We start from the raw sequence: 14725 nt of genomic DNA on the forward strand, positions 1-14725 counted from the left end.
CTGCCCCGGGGTATCCCGGCGGCGCCCCACGCGTGTGCCGCACCCCCCCACCCCCACCCCCTCCGCCTCCGTCGGGGCGTTGCCGCCCCCACGCGCGTGTCGCGCGGCCTCCCCCGCCCCGCGGGTGGGCGTGGGGGGCGGCGCGCGAGGGGAGGGCCGGGCCGGGCCGGGCCGGGCCGGGTGTGCGCGGGGAGGGGTCGGGCCGGGTGTGCGCGGAGCGGCGCGGAGGGGAGCGCGGAGGGGAGCGGAGCGCGGGGGGCCCGGCGGCGGTGCGGGGATGCGCTGGCCGGCGGGGCCGGGAGCGGCCCCCGATGGGATGTAGCGGGCGGCTGCTGGGACCCGTCGGGGGCCGGCGCGCCTCGCTGCTCCTCACCATGATCCTCTTCTTCACCTACTTCTTCTGCTGCCTGCCGGGGCCCTGCGAGCCGCTGCCGCCCGCCCTGCTGCTGCCGCCGCCCGCCGCGCTGCCCGACGGCGCGGGGCCGGGGCCGGGGCCGGGGGCGGCGGGGGCCCCGGGCGGCGGCAGCCGGCGCTTCCCGCAGGCCATCATCGTGGGCGTGAAGAAGGGCGGGACGCGGGCGCTGCTGGAGTTCCTGCGGGCGCACCCCGGGGTGCGAGCCGTGGGCGCCGAGCCCCACTTCTTCGACAGGTGCTACGAGAAGGGGCTGCGCTGGTACAGGTAACGGCGGCGGCGGCGGCGGGGGGGGCGGGCCGGCCCCGCCGCTCGGGAATTAAGCGCCGAGCCGCGGTTGATTGCCCGCCGGGCCGCCGTGGGGTTGCTCTGCAACAGGCTGGTCCGAGCGCGGCGGCTCCCTGGGGAGACGGGGGGGCCCGGGGCTGAGGGGACAGGGAGCGGGGCATGGACGTCCCAGGCGGGGATGCGAAGGGAGCCGAGCAGGGGGTGGCGGCTCCCACCCTCCGCCGTGCCGGGGGGCGGGGGGGGGACTGTTTTTCGGGGTCACTGCTGAAGTTGGGAGGGGGAGAGCCGCCCCCCGTGTCCCCCCGTGTCCCCGTGTGTCCCCCCGTGTCCCCCCGTGTCCCCGTGTGCCCCATCCCGCAGCCCACCCGGCCGGGAGCAGCCCAGCCGGCAGCAGCAATTTGCCTTTTTTTTTCTTTTCTTTTTTTAATTATCCAGGCTTTGCCATTTTAACCTTTACCACTTGATTCTCAGCTGTCCCACAGTTTCCCCACCGGGTTCCTTTAGGAATTATTATTCTTATTATTTTTTTAATTCGAGTGGCTTATAAAAATAAAGGGAGCGAGGATCTCGGCTTGCAGGAGCGGGCTCGATCCTGGCTGTGCCTTACAGAGTGACCCGGGGAAGGGAAGGGTAAACCAGAACGGCCCGAATCCCTCGGTGGGTTCCTGTCAAAGGGCAGAACCGTATTGATTCAAGGGAGCTGTTTGGTTTTGAGGGTTTCAATGGAATTGAACTCTTGAGGCGATAAAAGCGTTGGGAAGAGCAGCTACTGTGCATGTGGTGTCTATTAAACTCCCATCTCCTGGGCCAACTCTGGAGCAGCCGGGCCAAGCGGAGTCGGAGCGCTCAGTCCCTTGAAGGCAAGTGAAAGAATCTGGTCCGTGAGTTTGAAGAGAGTCCAAATGTGGAGATTTATCAAAGCACTGCGGTGTTCTCAGGGAAACATCTGAAAATAATAAAAGGAGTAGCTCTCCCTGTCCTGCCCGCCTCTCCGTACTACTCGCCCCAAACCCCGCGGGAATACTCTTATTTCTTACGTGCTCTTAATGTTTCTCGATGTTTTGGGGGGAGGTTGCAACTTGGCAATCCTCGCCAAAATACCAACCTGTGAAAAGCGGCGATCTTTAATGGAAAGTGTAATTTTAGCGGTAATTTTACCCGCAGAGTTTCAGCTCTGTAAGACCACATCTGGACCGTAAAGTTATTGACTTAACGCACCTTCAAACGCAGTAAGTAGCGCACTTATTTTTATGACTGTATTAATACCACCGTGATTTATTAGCTCATTTCTCTGTTCCGCTTGTATCTACGCTGCTCTAGAAACAATCATGATGATAACTAATCTTTTTGGGTGAGGATTACAAGATAGATGTCACTTGGCAGAATGGGAGTTTAATGCCTGCGAGCACGTAATTAAAGTGCGGAAGATGGAACGCTTTCATATCGCTCGCCGTAGTCCGGCGAGATGTTTGCAGGGTGGACCACAGCGAGAGAAGAATAAATAAATCTTAGTTTTGGATCGCTGCGTAGCGAGTTTTTAGTGCTGTAAGTGCTTGCAGGGAGCCTGGCCTGGTACCAGCGCGAGGTTTTAAGATGGTTCTGCATATGGTTATGGTAAATTTGGAGAAAGAGAGCAGGGAAGGTTTTTGGGGCGGCCAGATGCATCGCAGGGATGCGTACGCTGTGCTGGGAAGAAGTTGCATCCTTTCTAGTGAGAAAAAAAATCAGTAGATGTTTTGCTTTAACTCTGCATAGAGCAAGCGTGTTTTCAATCACACGCCCAACTATTTTCCTTAGTTTCCTCTTCTCTTTGCCTCTCTCGTTTTGTCTTCTTACAAGACCTTGCTATACTGGGGTGTTTTGGGTTTTTTTTCCTGGGAAAGCCAGACAGAGCTAAATGTTTAAAGCTGGGGTGTGTTTGAGTGGAGGAAAATAGAAGTTGGACAGAAGTTCAGGTTTTTCCAATGAATATCTCAAAGTGGTGTAAACATTTTTAAAATATTTGAACTTGCTAGGAAACCAAAATTACACCAACTGCTTCTCATGCCAAGATATTTGGCCCGAAGGCACCTGTAGGTCGTTGCTTGTCTTAAGTAAATGTAAAAAGAAAAAAAAAAAAAATTCCCTTGGAAATATCGCCACAGAATTATTTTGCTCTTTTTTGGTAGTTCAGTCCCGTAGCGATTTCGCTCCCGTGGCAGGAGTATCTGCTTGTGGGTGCCGAGTAGTTTACATTGTAACGTAAGTCGCAGACTGAAACCATTTGTTCTTCCAGAGTGTTTTATTTTATTTAAATTTGAAATAGCCCGAAGTCCCTTTTTTGGAGTAGTTCTTTTTACTAGCGAAAAGAAAATGTTCTGCGAAAGGAGCAAGCATCTTGTATGAAATTCCTTGAGTTACTACAGGTTTAGCTAATTATAAGAAGTTTAAACACCTTTTCTAGACTGCAACATAAATTACCTAATGGATAATCCAAGCATGACGTGACACTTTATCCTAAAGCAAAACACTATTTTAATTTTTTTTGGCACTCAGTACTGCTTAAAGTAAACCTAAATAAAAAGAAGTGATGTTGGCGTGTCTACCCTGCTCACGCAGCGGCTCGGGGAGCGCGAGTGTCCTGTTTGGGAACCTTGCTGTCTGTCTGTCTGTCTGCTTTACGGGAGCGTAGGCGAAGGCCGACATAAGAACTTAATTGAATCGGAGACGTTTGCCGGTGATATTTAGAACTTCGTTGCAAAAACTTGAAGAGATGCTCAGCGCGATGGCACGGGGCCAAATCCTGCCCTTGCTTGTGGGAATTGAGGAAAAACTGCACTTGTGGGCTGGGGTGTAATGGGTGTAACCTCAGGGTGTAACGGGTGTAACCCCCTCGGTGTCTGCAGAGCAGCGCCCACTTTCAACCCAGGGACTTCTCGGTGCGAAGGGGACCGGAGTCGGGGTCACAGGCGGCATTTGGGGTGCTCAGGGCGTTTGCATTTCGTACGATGCCTGCGCAAGCGGGGCTGGGGGCTCTGGGCTCCGGCGGGCTCTCCAGCGGACGCCGCTCTGCCCTGCTTTGCTCTGCTGGTGACGTTTCGGGGACGTAGCTGAGACCTTTGCCCGGGATTGTTCCCTTTTTGGTTGCCAGAGCCGGGCTCGTTTCCCACGCGGCCGCCCGATGTTGCTCAGAGGTTTGGACCGCTCCGTCCGCCTTGCGCCGTAACTCGGCGCAGCCTCGGCAGTTCTGGTGCTGTGGGAAAAGGGCAGGAGAAGCGGTGGATAACGGCGGCTTTGGGGCACAGAGGTGGTGCAGGGAAGGGGCTCTGCAGATGCTGGCTTGCATAAAAGGGAGTTTTGGGGAATTCAGCCCGATGTAGCTTATCCAAAGAAGAGTTTCCTTGTCTCCATCCACTAAAACTTTGCAGCGACACCAGCTCAATACGACAGTTTTGCTCTGTCTTGTGTTTCCTCCTATGATCTATGATCCGTGTCCCTCTTTTCCGTCTCCTCTTCCTGCTTTTTCCCTATAGCTAAAGAAAGAGTTACACAGGAGCGGGGCTGGGCCAAGGCTCCCAGCGACCCTTCGCATCTGAGCGCAGCACACCACAAGAAAGCAGCCGTTGGGGTTGTGCTCTGTGAAACTGCGCCCTGGATTTAATAGGAATTGTAAAGAATTCCTTATTTTCTTGCAGTTTGGGCCAGAATTAGTAAAAAGTACTACGGGACGGCTAGTCACAGTTGGCCAGTGCTTCCTGGTGAGCGGCCAGGCTGGAGCTCCTCAGCCAGCTGCGGTGGCAACGCGGCGAGCGGGCATTGCTGCCGAGCGTCCGCCGGTGCTGCAGAGCCGTCCCAGAGCTCTGACTCTCTCGGAGGCTGAATTTAGCTTTTTGGTGTCATTTCCCCTTTTGAGCCGATGCAACGCATGCAGGTTTGCGTGCCGGGGGGGGAGGAGGAACTTTTCATATGGCTCGTCGTGCTTCCACGGTGTGCTTCTGTGCTGGGGGTGCCGGGGGGGTGTCCCAGCTTGGGAGCATGCGTGTGTCCCCAGGGGAGGTGGACGGTTAGCAGAGAGCTGCTACATGCGATGTGTTTTGGGGTTGTTTTTTTTGTTTTTTGTTTTCTTTCTGCCACCCCCCCCTTCAAACCCATTCATGGGAGCTAATAACGTTCTTGAAAGGCATCCAGGATTTCTTGAGCCAGACTTTGTTATCTCCGAACCTTGCAACCCTGAAGCCTTTGAGTGGCAGGGAAAGGACGCGGCTCCAGCGCTGCTCTTTTGACTTTTGCTGTGAGTATTATTGGCAGTTGAAAAGTAGAGCTAAGTAGATGCCTTGAGGGGTTTTTGTGTGTGTTGTGATTGTACAGACAGATCAAGACACTCTATAGCGCAAGCTGTTGAATAAAATCCGATGTTTCAGCTACTCTGGAGTCACCAGGCTGCGTTTTGGCATGGAGCTTGTATCCCCTTCCAGGGAGAGCTTTTCACAGGCACATTTAAGAAATACATAGGTGGGAACAGACAAAAGGATCTTGCGAGGAGTCAGATGGCGATGCACTGAGAGCTGCTCCAGGACATTATCTTTATTCATTGACACCAGCTAATCTGTTCTGATGGACTCCTGTTTCAGCGTTCCGCAGCTGAGAGTGGCCCTTGTTTGTCTTGGTGCATTTGCAGAAACTCAGTCCTGCAGCACGCTTCTTGGGTTTATTACTTTCTGATCTCTTCTTTCCTTTTTTTTAACTTTCGTTACAAAAATAGGGCCTTTCCGTATCGGCTTCCCCTATCCTCACCCCCAGGTTTGGAAAATAAATCCTAAAATGCAAAGGAAAAAATGCAGGAAACCTGAGAAAAAGCTGTAATTCTGTAACTATGAAGAAGATCTTTTAAAGCTTTTGTTTAATGCACAGTATTTTGGATTTGCTTTTATGCAATGTTTTAGTCCCAGCTCTACACTTAGGACAGGGCTTAAGCGCTGTGGGTGTCCGTGCCAGCCGGACAGGTCTCCCTGTGATGGCGTGCCCCCATTTTACTGCTCCCTAACACGCAGCACTGCCGGTCCTTAGGAAGCAATCTGTAATACGTGCAAAGTTTGCTCTTCTGCAAACTGCTTTCACGTGGGATTAAAAATAGGTTTTACTGCCACGATGAGGAATTAACATTTGAAACCGTTTAAAGGGATCCTGGGCAGATATTATGGAGGGCAGGCGAGAGGGGCTATGCCTGCCTTTTTTAGGGGGGTCTTTCCCACCGGCTCCAAGTTGGCGATGGGGCAAGGAGCATGACTCGGTCCTCCCGCCCCCCACTTCCACGCTGACGTTATTCCCTTGCTTTCACGTGGCAGTTCCCGAGTTTCGTTCCCGATCCAAAGCCCGCCGAAGCTTGTGACATGCTTCTTGCTGATACAAGCAGGTTTGTGAGTCTGAATTTTGGCCCGGCCCAGCCGCAAGGCAAAATTAACTCGGGTTATTCCATGTGTTGTTACGTCGACAGCGTCAGGCTAAAGTGATTAAAACTGCATGTTAGTGTTGGCTGTGATTTTTTTTCAGATAAAAGCTGTGACTTGCAGCGTTGAGACAAGTCGTGGTCTTCCCGACTGAGGAATGCTTTCTCTGTCACTGTCTCTTTTAAATAAATGGTGGTTTTATAGACAGGCTGTGCAGTGGGGTGTGCAGAAGTAACCTGAGTTTCTAAAGGGTTTCAAGTCTGCCAGTGTTGCTATCCCCGACTGCTTAAATAAATATATAAAGCTGGGCACCTAGAAATCAGGGGGCTGGTTTAAAAAATTAGTATTATGGGAATCAATACCTTTGGAAAATACTTCTTCGTTCATGCCCTTTTTCTTGTGCTCGCCTGGTTACTCTTTTGTAACCTCAGGGGCTGGAAATTTAAACATATAAACATGGACAGGTTTTTTATCACCTACATGTAACTCCAGAGAACTTCTGAAGAGATGTCAAATATAATGAAAAGTTCACAAACAGCAGTGAAAGCTGCAGGGTTTCTGTTAGTGGAATTATTGAGGGGCTGGAGAAATAGTCATCACAGAGTAAGAGAGAGTTTTGGAGTTTCTTCTTAAAAGTATTATGGGGGTTTTTTCCTAGATTATTTTTAGATGCAGACAGTGACAGAAGGTGGAAAAGGCCAGTGGGTTTAGAGGGTGCTTTTATGCAAGGAGAGACTATTACTTAGGAGAGTTCAAAGCTTATTTATAAAACAGTAATTACCATCCCCTGAGACGGAAGTGGGCAGCTCGCATCGAGTCGAGGAGGGGGTTACAATAGTTAATTGGCAAATATGCTTAAAAGCTTCTTCCTGACCTTTTAAAAAACTTTTCGCTGAAACAGGCTCGGGCAGAGATTGAAAACCTGACTAATGAAAGGCCAGGTTTAATACCAGGACTTAGCTCTAAATGGCTTTTCAAAGGGCTTTGGAAATCCGCCTGCTTAGGCAGCCGGCTGGCGTCAGAGGGATACTCCCGTGTCCTGCAGGACCCAGAGCGAGAGCTGACGGGGCTCCGGGAGCTGGGTAGGACCCGAGCCTGGCGGCTCCTTCCCCGCACCCCAGCTCTTGGGATGGCCGAAGGGGCTCGGGCAGGCTGGCATCGCCCGGCCGCCAGCCCAGAGCCCCTCGGGGTGCTCTGCTCTCCCCCCAGCCGGGTCCCACGAAGTGACCCCCGCTGCTGCCCTCCTCTGCGGAGCGTCTCGGACGGCTCAGTTTAATTCCTGCCCTTGCTCTCATGCTACATTTATCAAGCATTGGACCAGGCTGCCCAGGGCAGTGGTTGAGTCCCCATCCCTGGAGGGATTTAAAAGCCGTTTGGATGAGGTGCTTAGGGACATGGTGTAGTGGTGGGCTTGGCAGTGTTAGGTTTACGGTTGGACTCAATCTTAAAGGTCTTTTCCAACCTATACGATTCTGTGATCCTGTGATTTCAGCCCTCCAGCGAGGACCGAGCCGTGTGCTGTGGGAGACCGAGATGCTCCGAGTTCCCCAGCACTGAGGAGGTGCCGAGTGGTGCCAGGCGTCTCTGCCAGCCGTGCCCTCCTCGCCCTGCTCCAGCGGGCTAAAAAATCATCGGCTCATCTACCTGGGGGTGGACGGCAGAGGAGCCGGTGGAGCTCTCGGATCTCCCTCTGCGCCTCCCACCACATTTTTCCAGTGCGTTTGTTTAAAAATTTATTACAGTGAGGAGCAGAGGGATGTTCTGGACGGCTTTCTGCGGGTCTTTGAAAAGCACTTGGTCGAAAGCCTGGCCTGTGGCTGGGAGGTGCGGGGTGGAGGCAGGCTGGCCGGGTCTGGTCCAGCCCGGGCACTGCCGGGGCGATGGTTTAAGATGAGTCTTTCCTCGCAAGAGGACGTAGGGGCTGGATGTGGGAATAGGCGGTGCGAAGCACAGTCCTCGCTCCCCAGCAGCTTGTGGGGCTCCAGGGGACGCCGTGCATTGCTCTCACGAGTCAGGGTTTGCAGAATCCGACTCGGACCTCCCTAGCAGACTGTCTTACCCTGGGCTTGTCCGAATTAGTCCCAGCTCTGCTCTGTAATACAGAAATGACAGACGTATGGTGGTTGCACAGAAAAAAATATATTGCAGCTTTCCATAAATGTGCTGAGAGCCCAGAGAAGTGCGGGTCTGATCCTGCACCGCTCTGTTAGTTACTGGGGCTCTGCCTAAACCCCCGGGCACCGTGTGCCTGGCATGACGGCGGGCATCGTGTGTCCTGGGCTGGGGGAGTCTCGTCCGGGCTGTGCAAGCCAGGGCTTTCCCCTTGGCAGGTCCCGATGTGTCGGTGCTCGGGGCACGCACGGTGTGCTCGTGGCTGCTCAGATTTACACGCTCACCTTTTGTGGTAATGGTCCTGGGTGGAAAATTCACAGCAACTAATTTGATTTTGCCTCCTCCTCCCTCAGTGCAGAGACAGCGCGCAGATCACAGAAGTCTAAACGTCTTCAAAATTATTCATGCATCTCTTAAGTGAGTCACTCTTGATCTGAAGAGCCGTTTGAAATGCAAATGGGGAATATTGCAGTCAGTCAGGCCACTGGGGCTGTAACCAGGGCACAGAGGCAGCGTGCCCGGCTAACTGAATTTGAACCTGCAAGTGATCCCGCTGCACAAGGTTGTAATGCCCGACCCCGTGTGCTGCTGGTATTTGCAGACAGCAGGGATGACTCTGCCTGCGGAGATCCAGGCTTTGCACGGCTGAGGTGCTCTAGAGCCGCAGACCAAAAAGAGCATCCCTGTTCCAGCACGCGCTGCTCGGCTTGGGGCTGCTGGTAGCACGACCGCCCTGACGTGGAGCATGCCGACTGCTGGGACCAGCACTGTTCGAGGCTGAAATACACAGTGAAATGGCTGAAATTAGCTTCTCATAAGCAGTTGCAGAAAACTTTCCCTGTTTGGGCTATTAAAGCACCAGCGCAGAAACATTTTAGGTGGCTGAGGGGAATAGCAGCACTTTGGGAGCGGGATGTGCCGCTGGGCTCCTCTTGGGAGTGATTTTTTGTACGACCGAGCGTGCTCTGCCGAGGAAACCCCACGGCTGTGTAGGGACACAAGGGGAATAAAAGTCCTCTCTCCCAGCCCAGCCAGCAGCTCCGCAGCGCTGGGGGCGGCGCAGCGGTCCCGGGCGGCCGAGATCGCTGTGCATTTTAACACACAAAATTGATTACAAGCAGGAGAGAATTACATTAATATAGTCACTTGTCACTGAGGTCCTATTAGTAATCTCCACTCATTAGTCTGGAGAGAATAAGGATGTGACCTTGTTAAGCGTCCTTGCTGGGGGAAAGGCTGACCACTTTGCTATTGATTTATTACTTAGCCCCTAAACAGCGCGAGTGTGCCTGGCCGTGTCTGTGCACACCTACCTGCGGGCACGCGTGGGTGCACGGGAGGTGTTTTTGCGGTTGTAATGAAGAATTGGCCTCTGGGCTAGTTCTGCTGGTGAATTAGCAGCCGCTTTTGGCGGGCACTATAGTGTGCAAAATCAAAAAAAAAAAAAAAAAGGACCTGCCGGTGATTGATGGGAAGGGACAAGAAAAGTGACAGATCCCGTCCCCGGAGGCCACATCACGCTTCTGCCTCCTGCCCGGCGCTGCGTGGTGCCGCTCGGCGGGGGCTGGCGGAGCCCTCCCGCACCGTCCAACTTCCCAGCTGCTGCGGAGCCCGCAGCATCCCAGACCCCAGTCCTGGGGGGCTGTGGGCAGGGCTGGGGGCTCCCCACACCGGCACCCGGCGGAGGGCAGGATGGCTCCTCCGTGAGCCCGGGCAGACTCTCTTCTTGCTGCTGCAGGTGAAATCAAGCCCCCGAAGCAAACCACAGCACGGCGAGGTGGGGACCCGGGAGCAGAGTCCCTGCTGTAGCCGAAGGCAGAGCTGCCTGCGTGGAGCCCGAGCTTCCTCCTGCAGTGCTCTGCCTCTCCGCGCCGACGGGGCAGGATCCTGAAATGCCTCTGCCACCTCTGCAGTCCTACGTCAGATTATTTTATTGGTTTTTTTACTTCCTCGAGGCTGTTTGTGGGTGCCGATCACGCCTCGAAGGTTTCCCCTGCCTCGCACCGCGTGCCGTGCTGGGCCATACCGTGCCGTTGTTCCCGATCCCGCCTGTGCCGCTCGGCTCCCCTGTAATTCCGAGTGACGACGTACCCCCACAGACACCCTGCCAGGGAGGAGATGTCAATAAGAGTGGAAGCCAAAGAAACCCTCCAATTACCGGGAGTGTGGAGGGGGCTCGATAAGTGCCATTGATCAGGTGCTCGTCAGCGCAATCCCTCATCACTGCCACTTGTCAATAGATGCTGCAGAGCGGGAGGGGGCCGCTGGCCGTCCCTCCTGTCCCCGGCCGACGCAGCCCCGGCGTGGCGGTGGCTCTCCGGGGTGGGGTGGGTTGCTGATGGCCGGGCAGAGCTTTTCCCAGCCGCTCGGACCTGGCTGGCCGGGACCTGCCGGCTCCGTCCCTGCGAGCGACAGCCCAGCGGGGCATGTAGCCGGGCCGGGGGGGGGGGTTATTCTTCAACAAGAGCATCGGCCGCTTCCTCCGGCTGCTTTTATATTTCAGAAAGTCATGTTCCTAAGCCACACAAGCCATGAGAAAAATTTCAAGGGGCCGCTGCCAAGTACTTTCGGCTGAGAATTTAGGTTTTGTTGAGGGAAGGGATCGTTTGTCTCCATGAAAAGCCCATTTTGGGGGGAGGGAGGGAGTTGAACGTCCCCCTGCGGTGTCAGAGACCCAAGCGTGACAACCTGCATCCGCTCCGCTGCCACCCGGGCGGCACGGAGCTGCCGCCGGTGCCTCTCCTTCACAAAGGAGCCATCGGGCAGGGGCCGGGCTGCTGCCGGAAAGAGAAGGGAGAAAGGCATCCCCAAGGGCCTGATCCTGCCCCGCGGGTGGGCGTGTGCTGCTGCCGGATCGGGGCGTACGTTGGAGATGAAGGTCTGAGTGCGATGGCGTGAGCATCCCAGCGCCCCGGTCCAGGGAAGGGACCACGTGCAGGAGTGGGACCAAACCTGCCGCGGCAGCGCACGGTGCTGAGCAGCCAGGGCACCGTCCTGCCCTCACCCACCAGGTTTTCCTGGGGTCCAGGCTGTGTCTGGCTGGCTTCTGCAGCTGAAGTCGTGCTTTATTATTTATTTTGAGTTTGCGTGGAGAGGGAGCTTTGCTAAAAGGATGGCAGTGCTCTGCGTCCGCCCGGGTTTGAAGCTCAGACCTCGTCTTAGGTGAAGTGGATTAGATGGGAGGACGGCAGGTTATGGTTTTGTCAGAGGGTGCCAGCCTGGTGTCAGCCCCGGCAGGCGGCTCCATGTCACTCGTGTCCCCTGGCTCCGTGATCGGGGCCCTCCGTGTGCCTGCGCCACATCCCTTGCTTTCTTCCAGGCCGTGATGGAGGGTGTCCCCAGCCCCCCCAAAGCTCTACTGCAGGTCTCTGTCTCTACAGGACGCCTGGGCTGTTTTAGGAGACCACCAGGGACAACCGCTGCCGTGATCACCCAAACCTTGGACCTCGGGGCACGGTGGCTGGGTAGGCATTGCCCCGTGTTGGGCATCGGAGCTCATCTCTGGTGCTTCAGCTGCATCCCACGGGGGAGCGGAGGCGGCATCCGAGCCCGTCAGCCTGGGAGAGGAGATGGGGCCGCTGAGCCCGGTACAGCCCGCGCGGGTCCCAGCAGGTCGCCGTAATTAGCCCGGGCGTGGGCTGCGAGCGCGGCGTGCCGGCTAATTACCCACTGCGCAGACGGGGAGGATGCACGGTGCTGGTGTAACCCAGCCACCGCGTCCTCCCCGAGAGCGCGCTCGGTTTGATCCTGATCTTGTTACAAGGCAGATAACAAGGGATAGCCTTGTTCAGTCCTGATCTTGTTATGTATATTAAAAATTAATATTTCTCTGCTTCAAAGTGTATCGGGAAGCGTGTGAGGGTTTGCTGTATTCACGGGACTTAGCAGGGATCGCAGTAAGGTCTGTGTCGTGTAAAAGGGTCATAAAACTTGAATTACTGAACAGGAACCTTGAATGAGCAATTCCTTTTTAGCATTAATCGCTCTGACGGTGCAAGACCTCTTCTAATTTTTTTTTTTTTTCCTAGGCAAACATTCTTTAAAATAAAGGCAAATTTGGGCTTCAATTATGTGCAAGTCCTGCCAAGGTTTGGTGACCACTTAACTCCAGCTGTGTCCAGCTGTGGGAGCCTCATGTCAGCGTATCCGTTACAGCTCAACCAGTTGCCTGTAAGTGTTAACACACACCTTGCTGTTAGTGGGTTTCTGGTGGCATGACATCATAGGCTGATGAATTACACAATAGGTTGTGTGCGCGTGAAGTATCCAGCTCTGACCTGAAAACAGTCCTCAAACTCCATGCTTCTGTTTGGATGAAGAGGAGGGTAACCAGTGCCCTTTGGAATGAAATCTGGCCGTGAAACCCTCCTGAGCTCAGCTGGGATGCTCTCAGTGACAGATCCTGCTCTTCGCATGGCGGCTGAACATAAATTTTTAAAGCACAATCTGGGTGGAGGGCAGGGCTGGGAACTCTTCCAATTTCGTTATGAATCTCAAGGGACTGGGTGGTTTTTTGTGGAGCTGTAGCTCCTGGAGTCATGAGATGGGGAGAGTCTCAGTTCTTGCTTGAAGCCAGTATCTCCTGAAGACAAGAAAACTGAAGGCTCAGGAACCAGAAGAAAGCTATGAAGAACAGTGGTCCGTATGTATGTGCGTGGCTGTATTTTGAAGACAATCCCAATTTGAGCTGTGGTTTGGCTGAAGGTGGTTAGGGTTCTTCTCACCTACAGCAAAAACTCAGCAGTTATTTCTTGCAGTGTTATGAAACTATCCGGAGACAGTTTACAAGCCCAAAATGAGCACTGGCTGCCTGGTGAAGGATGGTGGCTCAACCATGCTTTGGAGATCTCAGTGGATCAGAAGAAAGCAGTTAGGAGCAGCTCAGTGTGAGGTCCTGCAGAGACATGACTTCTGCAGAAATCTCCTTTCCTCCAGGGTCTGGAGGAAGACCCTTGAAGCAGAAGAAGGTGGAAGGATGCCGAGGTAGCGGCTGGGTGTCCCCACCAGCAGACAGGTAGGTCCTGTGCCGGCTGGGTCACCTCGTCCGTGGACGGCCGTTAGTGTCGGGCACTGCACGTGCTGCGCGTTAGTTCCGAGTCACCGTGCAGGATGTAGAAGAACAACTTGAAAGAACAAGTAAAACTGTTGCCACTTCAAAACTCGTCTCAGAATTGATGCCAGGACTCCAACAGACTGATGCTCCTTTATTCTCCTTTTAATTAATTCCTTTGCCTCCAGTGAATTTCCATCTTTTATTTCTGCTGCAATCAAAGGACTGCGAGCAGCAAGGCTCGCATTAGGAACAGACTGATCCAACCTTTTTTTAATCTTCCTGTATCAGTTACTTGTCTTTTTCTTGCACTGCCACGATGCATCTGAAGCACATATGCCAGGAGATGACTTGCTGAAGGAGAGATGGGGCACGCAAAACCCTGGAGTTTGCTCTCAGCAGATCTCCTTTGCTGGCAGCAAAGAGTAAAAGTCCAGATAAGCTTGCTGAGATACACAAATGGGCAATTACGTGGTCACCTGAGAAGTGCCTGATGATTTATGGCGTTATTAAAAGGTGATGGTAAGAGTAGAAAAGATTTGTAACATCTGCATCAAAAACCCCATCTCTGACCCTCACACCCCAGGTACCAACATATTAAATATCCAAACAGGCATTCAAGCCTGCGGATCGCTTTGCCAGAGATCCCTGCACATCTGGTAACACTTGGCCTGACACTTAAGACCCTGGACAGTGTGTAATTAAACGTAATTCACTTCTTGGCCTGTTGTGGACTCGAAGAGACTATTCCCGCTTGAAGGGCGGTCTTCGGAGGAGCCTCGTGGAAGAGGAACGTGCAGCCAGAGCTCATGCGAAGATGAAGACGTGCTTTGCTGCGGGCCGCTGGGGGATGAGAGTCGTGTTGTGGGAAAGCAGTCATCTCCAGGTGGCGAAAGAGCCAGGGCTGGAGTTTTCATGCGAGGTGGACGCTAAGCCTGATCCCAACCACCAGCTCTATCTTCTTGCTAGTGATGATTGCAGCTCCGAAAGCCTCCGTGGCTCATAAGTCTCTTCCCATGTCCAACACCAGTGTGACAGCGTTGGCCGTCCTTGGACAGACTGTTGGATCTCCTTGTTCTCTTGCCCTCTGAAGACTGTAGAGGTCCAGGGCGATGCTGTTGGCTCGGGCGGTGGGAGCCTGCGTTGCTGGAGCAGTGAAGCATTCCTCTTTCTCGTTTTCTCTCCGTTATTTGCAGTTCTGGCTTCTGGTCCCCCTGGATGGGTGTTCTGCTCATTAGAGGGAAGAATCATAGCTAGAAATTAAAGGTGCACAGAGTGGGCTGATCAGAAAAGATGGTTTGTGGTGCTATACCTTGGCAGGGATGGCCTGGATGTGTCATTGCACGTGTTAGCGTACAGCAGAGCCTGCGTGTAGTAGGGTTGGGGAGCAGCGTGGAATCGGTTTCCTTGCTTTGGTACATGTGTGCTGTGATGCTC

The 14725-nt window shown here is 54.0% G+C and overlaps 1 protein-coding gene across 1 annotated transcript in view; it reads left to right on the forward strand.

Moving 5' to 3' along the window:
- The first annotated feature begins 275 nt into the window (after positions 1-275).
- HS3ST6 (heparan sulfate-glucosamine 3-sulfotransferase 6) overlaps positions 276-14725 on the forward strand; it is a 41441-nt gene continuing 26991 nt past the window's right edge. The window contains exon 1 of the mRNA XM_072878097.1: positions 276-679. Within this exon, the coding sequence (XP_072734198.1) occupies positions 312-679 (368 nt within the window). The 5' untranslated portion in view covers positions 276-311. The remainder of the gene's footprint in view (positions 680-14725) is intronic.

This window comes from Ciconia boyciana, chromosome 13 (assembly GCF_034638445.1).
Source record: "Ciconia boyciana chromosome 13, ASM3463844v1, whole genome shotgun sequence".
Classification (NCBI taxonomy): Eukaryota; Metazoa; Chordata; class Aves; order Ciconiiformes; family Ciconiidae; genus Ciconia; species Ciconia boyciana.